The sequence below is a fragment of the Pleuronectes platessa genome, chromosome 5 (assembly GCF_947347685.1).
Source record: "Pleuronectes platessa chromosome 5, fPlePla1.1, whole genome shotgun sequence".
In the NCBI taxonomy this organism is placed as follows: Eukaryota; Metazoa; Chordata; class Actinopteri; order Pleuronectiformes; family Pleuronectidae; genus Pleuronectes; species Pleuronectes platessa.
In genome coordinates this window covers 11,301,310-11,318,330 of record NC_070630.1, presented here as the reverse complement: position 1 = coordinate 11,318,330, position 17,021 = coordinate 11,301,310, and the positions used below count along the sequence as shown (strand labels likewise).

At 40.5% G+C, this 17,021-nt stretch overlaps 1 protein-coding gene across 2 annotated transcripts; it reads right to left on the bottom strand.

The window, feature by feature from the left end:
* Positions 1–1,037: 1,037 nt before the first annotated feature.
* si:ch211-195m9.3 (uncharacterized) lies at positions 1,038–13,778 on the bottom strand. Of its 2 annotated transcripts, none has more exons than XM_053422393.1 (17): positions 13,702–13,778; positions 13,582–13,614; positions 13,307–13,355; positions 12,255–12,409; positions 11,371–11,505; positions 10,960–11,148; positions 9,935–10,021; positions 9,099–9,284; positions 8,944–8,957; positions 8,703–8,725; positions 7,670–7,761; positions 4,738–4,829; positions 3,877–4,103; positions 3,119–3,272; positions 1,884–2,046; positions 1,707–1,763; positions 1,038–1,608 (listed from the first exon to the last, which is right to left on the bottom strand). In XM_053422393.1, exons 1-17 carry the CDS (start codon positions 13,727–13,729, stop codon positions 1,355–1,357), a joined length of 1,938 nt encoding a protein of 645 aa, XP_053278368.1. In that variant the 5' UTR covers positions 13,730–13,778; the 3' UTR covers positions 1,038–1,354. The 2 variants fall into 2 exon arrangements, with proteins under 2 accessions (XP_053278368.1, XP_053278369.1); XM_053422394.1 differs by having other exon boundaries at positions 3,877–3,956.
* Between the last annotated feature and the right edge of the window lie 3,243 nt (positions 13,779–17,021).

The window sequence follows — 17,021 nt, the reverse complement described above, 5'->3', positions numbered from 1 at the left end:
GCTTATCATCAGCTCAATAATCCATCTTTACTCTCGTTTTATGATGAGCCAACACAAATATATGCACGCTTGCCCTGTCTTAATCTTTTGCGATCAACACAAGTAGCCTCACATAAAGCACCCTGCACTGTGTGTGCCTCAGGGATACTCACACTCTCAAGTTACTCCAAAACTTTTCTCACTTGTTTAACAGAGGTCTTAAGAGTGAACTCTGCTGGTTTCCTCCTCTTTCTGTGCAATGTGAACCTTGAACCTGGTAATGAAAACCGGAAAGGGCTCATATAACTGTGTTTAGTGATACAGGTCGTTGAAGTCTGTTTGGTAGGTAGTCTAATTATAATTAAAGACAATCCATTTCAAAACCCTCCAAACATGGTTGTGCAGGCCCCTTCATACCTCAAAAACATGCTCTACACCCACAGCCCCAGATGCAGTCTCCGTTCCTGCGGCGCCAGCCTCCTCCCTGTACCCAACGGAACCAAGCATTTTTTCTCAGACTATTCTGGCCACAAAGACACACATCCTAACGGGAATAGCTGCTATAACCAGCTGCAGATGGGAATCTATCGAGGCAAATAGAATGGAGGTAAATCAGAATAAAACAAAAGGTCAGCTATGACGTGGGAGAAATGTTATTTTAATATTTGCTTCAATTCTTTCCCCTTACCCTGATTAGTCTCCCAAGATCTTTCACACCCACACAGAGCATTTTTTTTTTTTGGCGTGTGATCTGTGCAAACATTAATGATTAAACCACTCCATTGTATATCCTGCCCCACAAAGTGTTTGGTATACAGTTTCCATGATGTTTTATATTGATCTCCAGGAATACATCTTAGGGCAGGGTGATAATGAGCATCCAAGTGTTTCTTGTAAATCAACTTGTAAATCAGTGACCGTATCATCAAGTACAATTTGTTGTCAGGGGTTATACCTCAGTATCCTGTGATACTACATTATGGTCCCAGATAAGTGAGATACAACACAAGACGTTTGATTTTTATTTAAAACAGTTTTATTTATCAGAAACAGGCACAAAGCTTTTTAATATATAAAAAACAGTCTCGTTCTAATATGACTGCCTCTTAATGACCAACAACATCAAATGAGAGAATCAGGGAGAAAATTGCCTTTTTCTATAAACTATTCTCAATGTCTGCATTTCCATCAGATTACCCGCGAGGTCAGATGCTACAATTTCCTTCTTCCTTTTGATGAATAGCAGTTAAATAACGTAGATTCTTTCTACACCCACACTTAGCTAGGAGCATCCGCTGTGCGACTGCTGAAAATAGAACCACATGATGATTGATGATACTATTCAACTAGTTTCTTCAGCAGGAAAACCGCACAGTCAAAAATGACGACATTTGGAAAAAATGAAATGGAGCGACGGAGGAGGGTCATGGATGAAACCAGGGAAGACATGAGCTTCATCAAAGAAGTAGGTCCTGCCAGGGATCAGTTTAGGTTTGTTGCAACGACCAGGTGTTATCAGGATGTAAGGCGACGCCAGAGCTTTAACAGAGCCGTCCACTGCGTGAATCTTCAGCACTTCGCGCAACACGACACTGTGCAGAGATACACTTTCCACAGTCCCGATATTCACTAAAGGACATAAAGAAAAATGTGTAATGTATTTCAGAGACAGCAATTGCTCCCAAATAAATTTTAAAAACAAATTAAATTATAAAGTGGTGTCTTACTTTCTTTGCAAAGATCTTTTGTGTTCAGATTGTTCACTGACACCTGATACCTGGATTCTGAAAAAAAGAATTACAAAGACATATTTCTGCTAAGATGGAGAAACTGGCTTACGCATCACGATAGAATGACAAAGATCAAATACTAGTCTGGGAGTTAGGGACAAAATAGAGACTGACCATTATTCATAATGGCCTGTCCTGGTTGGTGTAAAGGACTCAGCCTCTCGGCACAGCACGACCACAGAGAGGTTTTATAGTAGAGGTGACCGCAGCACCTGTGTCCGCTCTCCTTAGAGTAGCGCACCTCCTGTTCCACACCTGAGCAGCAGACATCTTGGTTCTAAAGTCGACATAGAGTTATGAACAATATGAAAGTCACATTAACATGCTTGTTTGACATCAAACCCTCAGAGATTAGTGAGACTGATATCACTGCATTTTTCCATGAAATACAGTAATGATGTATATGTTAAACAGGTGCTTTGTGCACCAAACCAGACGGCTAAATTAATACGATATATTAACAATAACTGATCATTTTAGACCGAATTCTTTTTATATTAAAAATCGAAATGGTTGTGTTGAGTTTCAGATTAGACACATTTTTAAATATATCTTTGAGCCCAAGGGAAAACTGGTCAAAGGCAGATTTGGGATATGTTCAAGAGGCCTTTGACCACCCATATCGAATCAGTTAGTCCATAATTCAAAGTGAACATATGTGCCAATTGTGATGGTATTCTCTTAATTCGTTTTTATGAAGGCAAACAAATGGGCTTTGTGAGGTACCAGTGACCTTTGTCTTCCAATTTGCTACTCAGGTTCTTACTCTAAGAAAAGGTTTTTGCCAGATGTAATGAAATCCCATGTAGGAGATCCTAATATATCACCTTCACAAGAACATGAGGTGACCTACACCTTCAACCACCAAAACTGTATCAGTTCTTCTTTTAGTCTAAGTTTCACAAGGCAAAGGGAGTTTAAGAAGTCATAGTGATATTGACCTCTGACCTGAATTCTGATATCGATCGTTCTTGAGTCCAATTGAATGTTTTTGTGTCACATCTAGAGAAATTGGTTCATGGAGTTCTTGAGATATCACATTCACAGAAATGGGACAGATGGATGGACTGACGACCGAAAAACAAGATGCCTCCGGCCAGGGTCTGCCTGCAGCGGGGAGGAATTGAACATGTTCCCTCTGTCAATTGTTGCTGTCCTATTGTTTTTCTTTTTGACTGAACTTGCCTACAGCAGCTCCTAATCAGGTCTAGCCTGTGATACGGAGGTGGAAGAGACGGAGTTCCCCTTCCAGGAATATTTAAGGTCATGGATATATTTTAAACAGACATAAGCAATAAACCTCTCAGACTGTAAACTGCCAGTGTTATTATGATTATTTACGATCATACCTTTTGAAGAATCGATCCGCAGCACTGGGCGTCATTCCCGTTGCTGCCTGGTGATGTCAGGTTATAGAGTGTCCCTGCACAGCACTTCATGTGCAGGTCATTAATGTTGTAGGCGTGGATTCCACAGCAATGACTGTGTTCACCTTTAGGATGTCTGGATGGAGAAACAGAGCTTATGTTACAATAAATATATCTTATATTCATGATGCTTATTTTATCCAGTTAGGGTAGAATCAATTCTAGATGTTTCAGAGATGTTTGAATTCAATAAATGTTTTCAATTCAATATTTGATTGACTCTAGGATTTGAAAAATGTTTAAATATGAAAGGGATTAAAACATGCGTAATTCCTTTTGAATAAATTACTTATTCTTTCTACGACCCCATTGTCAGATCAGAACAATAAAATAGCAACAGTGAGTCAAATTCAGATACAGCGCAGAAAGTCAGTTTCATTTTTAGTATTAACAGACAAGCGTCCAGACGCTGGTCTTAACCATATCCTTGGCATGAAAAATGTACTGCTTCAATCTAGACAATGGAATGCCTGTTGGTCTCAGAGTCTAAACTGAATCCTCACAGACACCGCAGGGCGTGCCTGCTCAACTATGGAAAACAAATTTTTAAGGGGTCCCAGTGGAAAAGAGCAGACACATACAAGACGCTGCAGCATACCAAGCCGCTGTGCCACTGTCTAACTGAATTCTCATGTATTATTTTCATTGACTAGCATGAAAACACGCGCAGACATAATCACCTATGACCATCGCAGCAGATTTCGTGGTGAGGCTGGTATGTTTCTGTCCCACAGCAGTGTTGTCCAGGTGAGCTATGAAACTGAGAACAACATAGAGTCCCTTTAGAAGGATTGAAAGGAATATTGGTGTCTGAACATTCCTCTCCATCTTCTATGTCCTTGTACAAGATGCCGTTACAGCAAAGAACTCTTCGTTGTGCAAAGCCGTACGCCGTCTGTCCACAGCACTTCAAGAATCAGAGAGAATACATCTATAAGTGTGCAGCAATGCATACACACGCAGACACACACAAGCACTGCACATATACGCTGTACTGACACATATATATGCATATAAGAATATAAGGAGAAATGCATGCCAGAAAAACGGTGACCGATGCAAATATACATTTCTATTAAAGTCTTACCAGGACGTTGTTATATAATCCTTTTGCAAATTTCAAAAAGCGGTAGCGACGCTAGCTTTAGCGGGGCTTTTAGTCCAGTAAGTCCAATCGTCCTCACCGACTCTATATAAGGAGCAGGGTGGAGCGCTGAGCTCTCTCAATGAAACTGCCCCAAAGCAGCATTTTTTTTTTTTATTTTGCTCTCTCCAGGAAAACCTGGGCTGTACTTGTCCTAGTTCTCAGACTCGTAGAGAATTATTTGTATTCATTATATTCACCAGAAGGGCTGTATTTGTTTTCCACAAGCAGCCACACAAAAGAGATTCTGCCTCAAGTTTTTTTCGTTCATTTTGCAGGTAAAATTGGTATGAAGTAATTATTGCAAAGCTTATAAACATCACTGGAAACTGTGGTTTAAGTTTCCCAGACTATTTCCCAAAATGTTCAACCCAGCTGAATCTAATGTGGACATTACTTGATGTATCCAAGGCTCCTTCTTTGATAAACAGCCTTCGCAGCAGACTTGTGTGATTGGGTCATACACTGTGGGGGTGGCATCACATCCGCCTAAACAGAAGATGGAAACAAGTCAGAGCATTTGTGGAATGTAAAAAAGAGTAAACAGGAATAAAACTGCGGGAATTATTAGTTGGTGGAAGAATGACTCAGAGGGGAGCGCAATCCGTGTACATGTGAGATCCTGTTCTCTAACGTCTTACAGGAGAAATCATGCCTCTAGGGTTTTCTTCCTGTTGATGTGACCATACTTAGTTTTTCTTGACAACCTTCCATAAAAAAAAAAAAATCTGACTATATTGCTGAAGGCCCTAGAAAGTGCAGTGTCGACTGTGATGTTCTTTGGGGGATTTTACAAGACTATTAAACCTAATCTGAACCCCTTTTTATTTTAAAACTGATTTCTGTCGACAGTGACAGTAGCCGTTTTCAGACACAACTCCAGAAAACGTCTGGATTGTTGGATCTGTATATTTCACTCTCACATATGAAGAAGCAGGAGATTGTTGAGTCCGACGCGTTCAAAACAACAAGAAAATGTGTGGAGCATTCAGGCGAGTAGTGGCGCCTGGGTTGAGTATGCAGGAGGCAGGAGGTTTTATCGTTTACAACACATCGACATCGACGTCAGTTCTTTTTTTAACAAAACCTCTTGAATCTCATCTCCATAATTAGACATCTTCATCTACATCTTCTACATGTATGGCACCCCTTTTCATCCTGAGGTATTCTTTTTTTCAGTATCGCCTCTCTCACGTGTTTCAGACATTGTGAAAAAGGCAACAGTGAAAGTAATAACCTGTTGGGTCTGTTGGGATGACATCAGCTCAGGTGATGCGTGGGTTAGTGCGTCATGATCAGGAGCTGCCAGCATTTGTAGACTACAGCAAAGGAGCTTTTTCTAGGGCGTTTTCTTTTTCCAACTAAGCAATAGTTGCTACAAGGAGCCTACCTTCTTATACAGCTTATCAGGCCTGATATAAATCTAGTAAATGGAAACTTCGTCTGAACCATGGTCTCAGAAAACACCCAGTGTAGAATTTAAGATATTAGGGCTTAACTTTAGACGTAAACAAAACAACAGAAACATGACATAACAGGCCTCCATACTGCTCCTGTGTTGTACACCATGCTTTATAGCATTAATGGGACTGATATCTTCCGACAAGGTGCATTCCGGGACCGTCAGAAATGCTAACGTCAGCTAGCTTAGTTACTTCTGGTGAACTTTAAGGCGTAAAACACGGTGGAAATGACCTCGTTTCGAGTCGAGTATGAATGTCATGGCTTGTGAACACTTGGACGACACCACAGGAACAGCGTGGACGCATGTTATGTATTTTTCCTGTTTTCTTTTTACGTCTGAAGATAAGCCCTAATATCTTCAGATGTTTTGGATTTGGCTGCTAACTGGCTGCTTGACTGTTTACCCCTGAAACTCCAGTTGTGTTTTGTGGGTTCAAACACTTCACCCACCTCTCCATCCGCATAGTGGTGATTAGATAATGAGTGAATTATAATTTTTGGTTGAACTATTCCTTTAAGGGGAAGATGTAACTGCATACTCAACACTTGAAGGATGATTTGCATGGATGCCTAACTTCTTCTTCTTTCTCTATCAGAAGTAGGGTTGCCAACCGTCCCTTGACAAACGGAATCGCCCCGTGTTTAGAAACAAAAGCACCCGTCCCGTATTGAGCTGAAAAGGGACGCACTTTGTCCCATATTATTGTGAGATTTAAAAAATGGTCAGTAATATGCTTTGGCAATGTCCTGCTCTGGGATCAATGAGCTGACAGCATATTCACACACGAGTACGATGATACAGAATACGCTCATCCCATTGGTCGAGGAGGTACTGTTGCTCGCGGATAAGATAGTGGAAGATAACTAAGTACTAGAAGAAGATAGTGGAAGATAAATAAGTACTAGAAGAAGATAGTGGAAGATAAGTAAGTATAAGGAGAAGATAGTGGAAGACAACTAAGTACTAGAAGAAGATAGTGGAAGATAAATAAGTACTAGAAGAAGATAGTGGAAGATAAGTAAGTATAAGGAGAAGATAGTGGAAGACAACAAAGCAGCATGGGTGACAGTGACACAGACGCCGACACTGCTTTACGGGGCGGTACAGCTTCGAGCAGCAATACAACTCCTAGCAACTCCTTCGGGAAAAAACAGAAAAGGATGCCAAAATACCGGGAGGAATGGGAAAAAGCAAACACCTGGGTGGAAAATGTGCACGAAAATATCTATAAAGCGCACTGCACGGGTTAGGGTTATTATTTGTTTTCCATGTGTTCATGTCACTCAATAATATACATCTAATTCAATTCAGGGTCAAATAGTTGGCAATCAGGTCAGCCGGCCCTACCAATGAGGTGTACCTTATTTCTGTCAGACAACTCACGTTTGATCATGTAATATATTTATTACAACAGATTTAGTGTTTGGCGTCTAGGCTCCAACTTAATCACTCCCCCATATGATTACACAGGAATGATGGGAGTGATGAGCAAATACTTGTAACCCCCCGTTGGAGCCTACAGGTGGATGCTGGGCCTACAGGTGGATGCTGGGGTGGTGGAGGGACTGTAGCAACAGGTAGCCATACTGCAGCAGCAGTGCGAGCAAGAGGGGTTGATGGGAAATGTCTCTCTGGTTAAATAGACCACCTGATAAGGTGGGTGTGTATTATAGATGGTTGTGGAGATTGAGGTATATCACATGATGTATGTCACATAATGTATGTCACGTGATTGGCGCAGCGCAGCTCGAGTTGCCTGCCAGAACTAGCTCGCAGGCGTCGCCATATTTATTTTTCAGGAAGTTGGCAACCTTAATCAGAAGCATCAGATAAGACCACAACAAACACAACCCTTGGGTCATACCTGAGTTGAAGTGACGTGTTGTACTCTCACAGCACTGTAATTCATGGGGGTTGTAACATGATGAGCCACAGAGGCGCGTGTGTGGCTCAGTGCTGTAAATGTGCAAAGATAAGCATAAATAAACAGAGGATTAGTCCATATCACAGCACACGAGCCCTGCAACATAACACAAAGCATGATGCTGCTTTTTACAGTATTCTGTGTGAGCTGAAAAGTGTTCAACACACTTTTTGAGATACTAAAAGTTCTATCAGATGCATATTTACACAATCCTGTCAATGATTACATAGTCCCACTGATCTACATGTGGCAGTAAAGTGCGAAGAAACACACCAACGCCAGCAGAGAAGAAGAAGACTGCTAGCTCATAAACTTGGATGTAAATAATGTAAAGTACCTGAAACTGAGCGGTGCAATTATTCAATGAGAAAGTAAACATGTGCAATGTGTTTATTGGACACACAATGCATCCTGGTGGGTAACACTCACGGTAAACTTTTGTTTCTTTGCAAGAAAACTCAACCAGACATTTTATTGTCTGTATAAAGATGGACAACATAACAACTCCCCAACAGTGAAGCAAAGCCATCATGATTACCCCCTGGTGGCACGGATATGTATTGAAGGGACCTTTCTACAGAGGCTCAATGCCCTGATCACCACTTCGCAGATTCTGGCCCCAAATGCGCAATGGCAGCATTAATGTCCAGGATATTTTTGTTTCTGGATAGTGGGCTGAAGTGGAGACGCGTCGTCTATCTTTATATAAACTGTAGCCTATGGCTCAAACCAGTGTGGTGGTGAACTCTTCTGTAGTTCCTCTTAAACCTACATGTCACTATTTGTTTCTTATTATGAATAATGTATAAATACTTTATAGTTTGGAATGTCACATGCACATAAGGATAAATTTGCAACAGTTTACGTTTAAAACCTGAGCGTGATGTGTTTAACATTGGGTCAAAATAACCAGTCTTAGATTGGGTAAAAACAAATCACACAAACACTGGATTCAAACATTTGGTTGACTTACCACTTGGGCTGAGGAATCGGTATCTAAGAAAATAAAGCACAAAAAAGTGAATATCCACAAATTCTCCGTCACTTACCGATCTAATTATCCAAATATTGATATCAACAAAAAGCAATCAGTGTGGAGTTTATCTATCACCTTGGGTTGCAGTATTGTTTGGGCAGTTGAGTAATTATTGTCTTTCATAACTGTGACAATCAATTATGTAACCTGAAGATAAGAGTTTTGGGGGATTTCTTACCTGCGGGCGCACACCTGTGGGCACAAAGCACAAACGATTTTGAGTGAATTTGGAAGACAGGTGGCGACACCCTTATTTGCAAAAAAAGATAAAACATCAGTGACTCATCAACACACTAGCCAAAAACAACATTTCTGGTGCACTCCATCACGTACCTAACTCGTTCGCACAGCAGATCGAATTGATGGGATTTATCTGGAGTGTGTCATTCCCACAACAGCACTCAGTCTTACTGTCATACTGCTCCTGACCACAGCACTTGTGGTGGATGGACTTCCTAGGCAGGACCTTCTTATTCCGAACCGGACCGCAGCACAGGTGTGTGTCCTTATCAAAAGAATCTGCAGATATGATCAGAAAGAAATCCTGGATCATTTTCACCTCTACCTTAACATGCTGTTCGCAGACATGACATAACTTCCAGGGAATTGTGTCTAGACTTCATCCACAGTTTGCCTTTCACACATGCACAACGCTGCAGGAGGTTCTCTGCATAGACGTGCTCAAAACAACAAGTCTTCTTTATTCAGGTGTGACGTGGAGTCGCAGGTAGAAACATATAAATCCGGCTGTGGAGATCACGTGATTTCTTGACAACACACAGACACCAGTGTCGACACTTATCACAACAAACTCTCTTGACATCTTCGTCGGTTTCTTGTACGTGTTTGAGGCCACTGGGTGATATTTGTTTTCTTTTTTTCATTTTTGCGTCTCTCGCGAGTTGGAAGCATTATCAACCCTCCCACTCGCTCAGGGTGAATCCAGCACGGGATCGTCTGCTGTGCGCTCACATCGGATTCTGCAGACTTTATACTAGGGGGCGAGGTGGAGAAACTCTGGAGATAATCCGGAGGGTCTCACTTGGACATTTGCATTCATAGATGCACCAGAATCCAGTTCACACCTTTAGCTTACATTTGTATCTAATACATGGCGGCTAATTCAAAATTGAATTACATGAGGACATTTTGTTTGCAGTTCTACTCACCTTTATCGCAATACTGGGTGTCTGGCACAGTTTCCGTCACAACGTTTGACGGCCTCAATATTTTGTTGAGTTGATCGTTAGCATGAGCTGTAGAAACAGAGATCAAGTCAACACACATGCACCAGTTTTCATGAAGATGTGAAATGGGTGAAGCATTGGTTCTGTTGCATATTGCAACATCTACAAACCAACCAATCAGAAAAAGAGTTAAATTGAATTAAATTAAATTACCAGCCAACATACATACAAATACTGAACAGTGGGGGATCTAGGATTTATTCTAAATTAACACAGAGGTGCCAACATCCAGGCACAATTCCTCATTCCGTAAGGTGCACGTTTAAGTCATTCCTTGTTTACTATTCGCTCTATAACTTTGAGCAAGAACAGAATTCCTTGGAAATATTTAGAAACATTTTCACAAATTAATTATCAGTATTTTTAGTAAGTGAATAGTTTAAAGACTACATACAGGACAGGGGCACTTCAGGGGCCAATCAAATGTCACCTAGGCCCTGCTATTGGATCCATCCCTGCTACACAGGCTTGTTATAATAATATTGTTTTGACCCAGAATTAGCCCACACCAAACAACCTGGCAAACATACTGTGTGAAATGATGGCACTTGGACGGTCCGCTCCTGTTCACTATTTGCTATTTTACAAGAGGGACTCTTTAGGCTCACTTCCAGGCCACGAGAAGGCCAGAAGTGCAGCATCATAACCTGAAGTGGCCCACATCTACGCTATCTACATTGTTTCTCTGATTAAGTTAGGAAAGCAAAAGTTGTTTTGCATTGTTTTCTTACCATGGAAAAAGCAAGAGTGGAGTTTATCGACTTGTCTGAACTTGCATATTTTTCTATTTACGCGAACAGGCATTGATTGCTCAATGTGAAATGCCTCAGGACAAAAACAAATTAATGTCTGAACAGATATGAAAGTGTGATTTGTGTTAAATGAGTTACATTGCTCTTATCCTGCAGTGTACAGGATCTGTATGAGTTGAGAGACACCTGACTCACCTGACTCTTTCTCACAGCAAGTTGATTTTTTGGGTTGTATTTTGAGACCATCACCTATTTTACAGCAGCATTGAGTCCTGTAGTCAAACTGCTCGTGAAAACAGCACTGGTGGTTATTGGACATGCGTGTCAGGACCATCTTGTTTCGCTTTGGACCACAGCACATCTGCTTTTCCTTATCAAAAGCCCCTGTGGACAAGATTGCCACGATTTTTAATTACAAGTTATCAAATTACTTCAGATATAACAAATTTTATTTGATACTGCATATCCTTAAAGTGTTTGGATAGATTAAACAGAGTAGAATATGTTACACATGTTTGTGTAAGACTTGATAAAACAGTTGCATCACTTGTTAGTGTGTTTATATGATGCTTCACATCAGTAGATGGAGTTTGCAGCCCTACTCACTTTTTCCACAACATTGAGCCATCGGAACAGGTTTGGGTACAATGGCTGAATCACAGCACATTTGGTTGAGTGGGTTGAAAGCCTCCAGGCCACAGCAGGCTGACACTGTTTCACTTGCCCCCCATGTTATGTTGGCTGTGAAAGCAGAGATCAGTTCAAGATACAGAAGCCAGCTATTAGATGCTGAAAGTGCTGAGTCAGCACTGGGGAAATTCCCCACTCGGAGAGAGGCCGAGTTCAAGAAAGAAATATAACACGTAAGAAGGAGGCCCATGATCTAAGAACAGAACGTGAGAGCATCATGTGAACCAAATAGCTTGAATAATAACACATTGATACCAACACGTCACAACAAAATACAGCTTATTGTAATCAGCCAATGTATAATATCAATCAGATTCTGTCATCAATCATGATGACAGAAAAAAGGGATCTCAGTGACTGTGACTGGGGCCTGGTTGTTGGTTTCAGACGAGCTGGATTGAGATTTTCACACAACAGCCTCAGAGTTCACTCAATGGTGCAAAAAACTAACTTGGCAAACTTTGGGATATTTCATGCTGATCAATAAGCGTTTGAGTGCTACAGCCTGTTCCTTCATGACCATGAGTTATTATAATGGCGTCTCAAACTGGTTTCATCATTGAGTTCAGGGATTTTCCTGGGGCTTCCCTAGTCAACACCTCTAACAAAACGCGCGACAGCTGACAAATCGTCTTGGTATGTTCAGTATTTCTCATCGAAAGGGTCAGCCTTTTCTTCTTCATGCTATTTAGTGCTTTGGTTTATTTTATTGAATTCTCTCCCTTTTCACCAGTTACACAGCTCTCCTCCTGGTTTGAAAAAACAAAATCAACATTACTTGCTGGTTTCATTTCCATTACCTGATAATGTGCTTCCACGTCCTACTTGGCAGCAGGTGGCTGCAGCAGGGTTGTAAGGCTGTCTTCCACAACATGACAGTCCTTGCCCTGAATGAAGTTGATCCTCACAGCACACAGCCTCGCGAATGTCATATGTTATTCCCTGACATGATTTACTGCAGGACAAGGAATCATTGACACATCATTGTAAACTTGTAGACTTTTGTCAATATACTTGTAGAATTTTGTCAATATACATTTTACTCTTATGCTTTGTAATACTGCCCTCTGATGGACAAGTGAACAGTTACATAGGTAAGCCGCATTATACACTACACACTACAGAATTCGATGAATCTGTATATGTGAACATATCACTGTAACAGTACTGGTTTTGAGGTAACCACAAACCAAAATAACGCTAATGAGCTTGGAACTACAAAAATGGCATATTTCACTAATCACACACATGCAGGCACACACAACCTTTTATTTGATCTTTTTGAGGAAATTCAATGGCATAATACATAAACATATCTCCATGCCCTTAGAGGGCATTACAGTGACTAATTTTGATTTCCTGTGGACTCAAAAACTTGATATCTGTCCCCATAAGAAAGACAATGCCCCATTATGTGACTATGAAAAAAGTTTTGGTCCCCACAACCCAAACCCCCACACACTGGCACACTTCACCCGTGGGGACATGCTTGCATTCATTTATGGAGACAAAAGTAATGATAATGAACCAATTTATTAACCTAATCAATGTTATAAAAAAAACATGCAAGGCAAATACATGAGAGTAAGATAAAGGAACAATAGAAACAATAAAATAGATTAGACTACATGAATAGAGATAATCAGGGTAAATAACCTTTAAACATTAACCTAATCTCAACCACGGAGCCTAGATTTCCGTCCTCAATTACATTGTTACCCTTCTGAACTTTATCTCCACAGATATCCTCTGACAGAAACACAAACACAAACACACACACACACACACACACACACACACACACACACACACACACACACACACACACACAGAAAAGAAGGTGAACACTCACCGGTGGTTACAGCTCTTATTAGGGACTGCGTTAGTTTCCTTGGCAGACTCTGTCAACAAACATTCAAGTACATTGGATACATGGAATCTCTCAGAGCTCCCTTGGCCTGACCCCACCATCTGAATGTGCCGCTGATCTAAATGCGTTTACAGTGTCAAACAGGATCACACCCCACCCCAGACAAACTTATAAAGTGATGAGTCAGTGATCACGCGGCCCTAGGACATGAATCATTAAAGAAAGTTTAGTAGTCCATTCATAATTCCTGTACTTACCACATTGAGTGATGGAGCTGCAAATCAGCCACACTGAAAGAATGCAAAAAAAATTGATCTTCTTATATCAACCAAACCAAAAGTAGTGGTAATTGTAAGAGCATGCGCCTGTAGCCATACCTAATCCAACAATCCAAGGTGGAGCCATGTTGGAGCTCTTTCTTTTGCAGTATCTAGCAGCAGCATGTGCACTAGAGAGTGAGATGCAGAGATGAGACTAAATAGCATCTCTAAGCCACGCCTCCCACATGATATCACCTCACATATTTCAGACCTGGGCAGTCCCATGCTATGGCCCAAAATAAAAACAATCAGAGTCTATATGTGTTTTTTTATTATTGTTTGCTACAGGTTAATACAATGGAGGGGAGTACAGAATACCTCTGACTTATCATCAAACAGGTATTCATCACACGGCACAGAGGTGTTAGCTTCAAATGCTTTGCTCTTCTGGTAGAATGAAGTTTCACAGGATTGATCTAAAGTTGTATAACCGGATTTAATTGGAAGGTTCAACTGTTGCAGGGACTTTTTTTTTTAATCATTTTGGATCTATGCCTGTAAGTGTTTAACTGTTTGTCCCCCTTATGGCCCCTGCTCCTGTGGGTGTGTCTCCTGGCTGGCTTCTGGCCACCTGCATCTTCTATCAGATCCAGCGATAAAGAATCATGACACTATAACACAAGAAAATTAAGTAATGTTTCAACATTAATCCTATATGAAAAAAATAAGCACTCTTTAGAAGGTGAGGTTGGCCCAAAATATGTCAAAAAGCCTTGAAATGCTAGTTGTTATCTTCAAATAGTTGAAAAATATTCCTTAAAAAAATAGAAGTGTGCTTGAAACTACATGTAAGTGTCAGTGTGCTTTTTAAATTTTGCCAATCGATGCATAATTGATTATCAAAGACGTACACAGCCCTCTTGAATTCCTCTTTGGGTAGTCTGGAGGAAGTGTCTGTGGCTTCTCAGACATAAAATCTATTAAAATCTGTTTCGGCTGATTTCTCTCTTCCTGGCAGTATGATTTTTTTGTTTTTGGCAAAGGTTTCTATTGTGTAATCACCCACTCAAACGCTCAAACACTCAAACATACCCAACCGATGTTTTTAATAAAAATCTAAAAGGGCCCAATATAGTTTGTTACATGAATGTGTTTTTGTCTGTTGACAACTTGACTGTGGAGAAATATTTATCTAGCCCAAGTCACCACATCCTGAGTTTCAATTATGCATTTTTTCAAAGTTAAGTACAGGCCCAAAAAAAAAACATTGGCTTGCTGGATGCATAACCAGGCCGATTGCTCATCCACTTTGCTGAACTCATCAGTGGATAATCATTAAAAAAAAATAAGTTTTTCTTCAATGATTCAGTTGATAGAAGGAGAGAACATTATCGGATTGTGTATCTGAGTTGGTGTAGCTCATGAACTTAAGTTCATGCAGAGGAGCACCTCTTCAAAGAGCACTTGGTAAGAAACACTGAAGTTCAAACAGTTCACTTTACTTTGTTTTTAAATATGATGACTTAAAACACCAAAATATGTTATAACCTATTTAAGCCAGTATGGTGAAGTGCAGGCTTAAGTTTGGAATATGCACACCAGATAGAAAACAGTCATTTGTTTTTATACATTTGGCTAACCCCTCCCATTCGGGAGGGGGGTGGTTAAACAGTCAATGGATGAGATCTTATGATCCCATGAATACAACAATGCCTAGTTAAAGCAATCAGGCAAATATGCATTCAGTAGTAAAGGACAGCATGATCAGGTTACTGTGTCTGGACTAATTAGGTAACTATGTTTAGACTAATCAGATTACTGTGTCTGGAGTAATCAGGCCAAGATTCATTCATTAGTTCAGGAAACAGCATGATCAAGGTTACATTGTTAGAGATTCAATCATGATCAATCAAAGGGGAAATAAACATGATTTTATTATGGTCACATGTTACATTTCCCTTAAAGTTCACAGATCCTAAAATGAACTAGTTCACTTTCATTTGTTCCATTTTTTATTGGGATCATATAGGTGACAATAGGGTCATGTGTTTTGTTCTGGATCGATGGTGTCGGACCATGTCTGCTTGTCGCTCCGGTCATTTTAACACTGAGTCCTGACTGTTAGCGTCACGTCTCCTTTTCTACTGAGAACAAAATGTTGATGAGTAATTTTTCATGATGTGTAAATGCGGTCTGTAAACTTTAGAGCAAATCAAACAAACCATGAGTTACTTCATGAGCTGATCAGGTCCTTATAGCAAGTGATGAGTATTTATTAGTTGAAGTGAGAGCAGGTCTGAGTGTAGGAGGAAACAACAACTCCAGCTCGGTACAAACCAACTGCAGCTGTTGGTTTCACTGTTTCCACTGCTCTTCAGCAAAGTCACTGTGTGTGTGTGTGTGTGTGTGTGTGTGTGTGGGTGGGTGTGTGTGAGACAGATGCAGATGTTTTCTCTCGCTCCTGGTGTTTCACATGATGGCCTGATAACTTACACTGACACCATCCACCTATGCTTCAGGTGTGGAGAAATCAGGGTTCGAATTATCTTTTTGTCTCTAAGGAGGTCTCTATCTCATAAAGAAGTTGGCGCACCGCGCGCATAGCCTGCCAAGGCTATACAATTAAATAGCCTAGGCGCGAGCAGCGCTTTTGCGCACGGTAGGCATAGGCTTTATATAACTTGACACACGCACACAACAGACAGAGACATTTTTGTACAGAAATTGATTTATTTTTATTAATTTCAATAAATTATTGATTGTAATAGTCCATATATATATCAATTTCGAAATACAAAAAAATAGACAAAAAGATTTAGTCTTGTCATTCACAATTTCACATTGCAATGAAATAAAACGTAACTCATTTGAAGACGACATAAAAATGCATGTCGTCGTCTTAAACTTGAACAAAGGGAAAATGCACTATCTGGCAAAAAATGAATAAAGCCATTTTCCTACCATTACGAAGATGACTCAGTCTCTGGGAGCTTGGCTCCCTCTGGCTCCCATGTAATTCGAACACTGTAGTCCTAACATCTGGAAGCTTGGCTCCCTCTGGCTCCCACGTATTTCGAACACTGGGAGAAATTAAAACAAACACACACACACAGCCTCATGTGTGTCACATGCCGACAACAATGACCGATCTCTAGTCTTTCTCTAGATAAACCATGGACTCCCAGACAGCCAATCACACAAATCTAGCTACTATTTTTACTGTTCTCCTATACTGTATATCCCCCAAATATCTCTATCCCTCTAATTAACCCTAAACTTCACGTAGTTTTCCCCGTGACCTATAACACAGTTAGCCTATGACATGTTTTAGAAATGTTTCAGATGGTTATAACTAGTAACTCCTGTTTGAAAATGTTCAAAAACTACTATGGGAGTCCGATATTGTTGACATCTACAAAGTATAGGCAAAGATTGTG

Coding starts and splice junctions, on each gene's coding strand:
- si:ch211-195m9.3 (XM_053422393.1), bottom strand. CDS start 13,729: ATGGCTCCACCTTGGATTGTTGGATTAG. Junction 13,615..13,701: donor ACCTTGGATTGTTGGATTAG/GTATGGCTACAG, acceptor GCATTCTTTCAG/TGTGGCTGATTTGCAGCTCC. Junction 7,762..8,702: donor CCGATTCCTCAGCCCAAGTG/GTAAGTCAACCA, acceptor GCACATTTACAG/CACTGAGCCACACACGCGCC.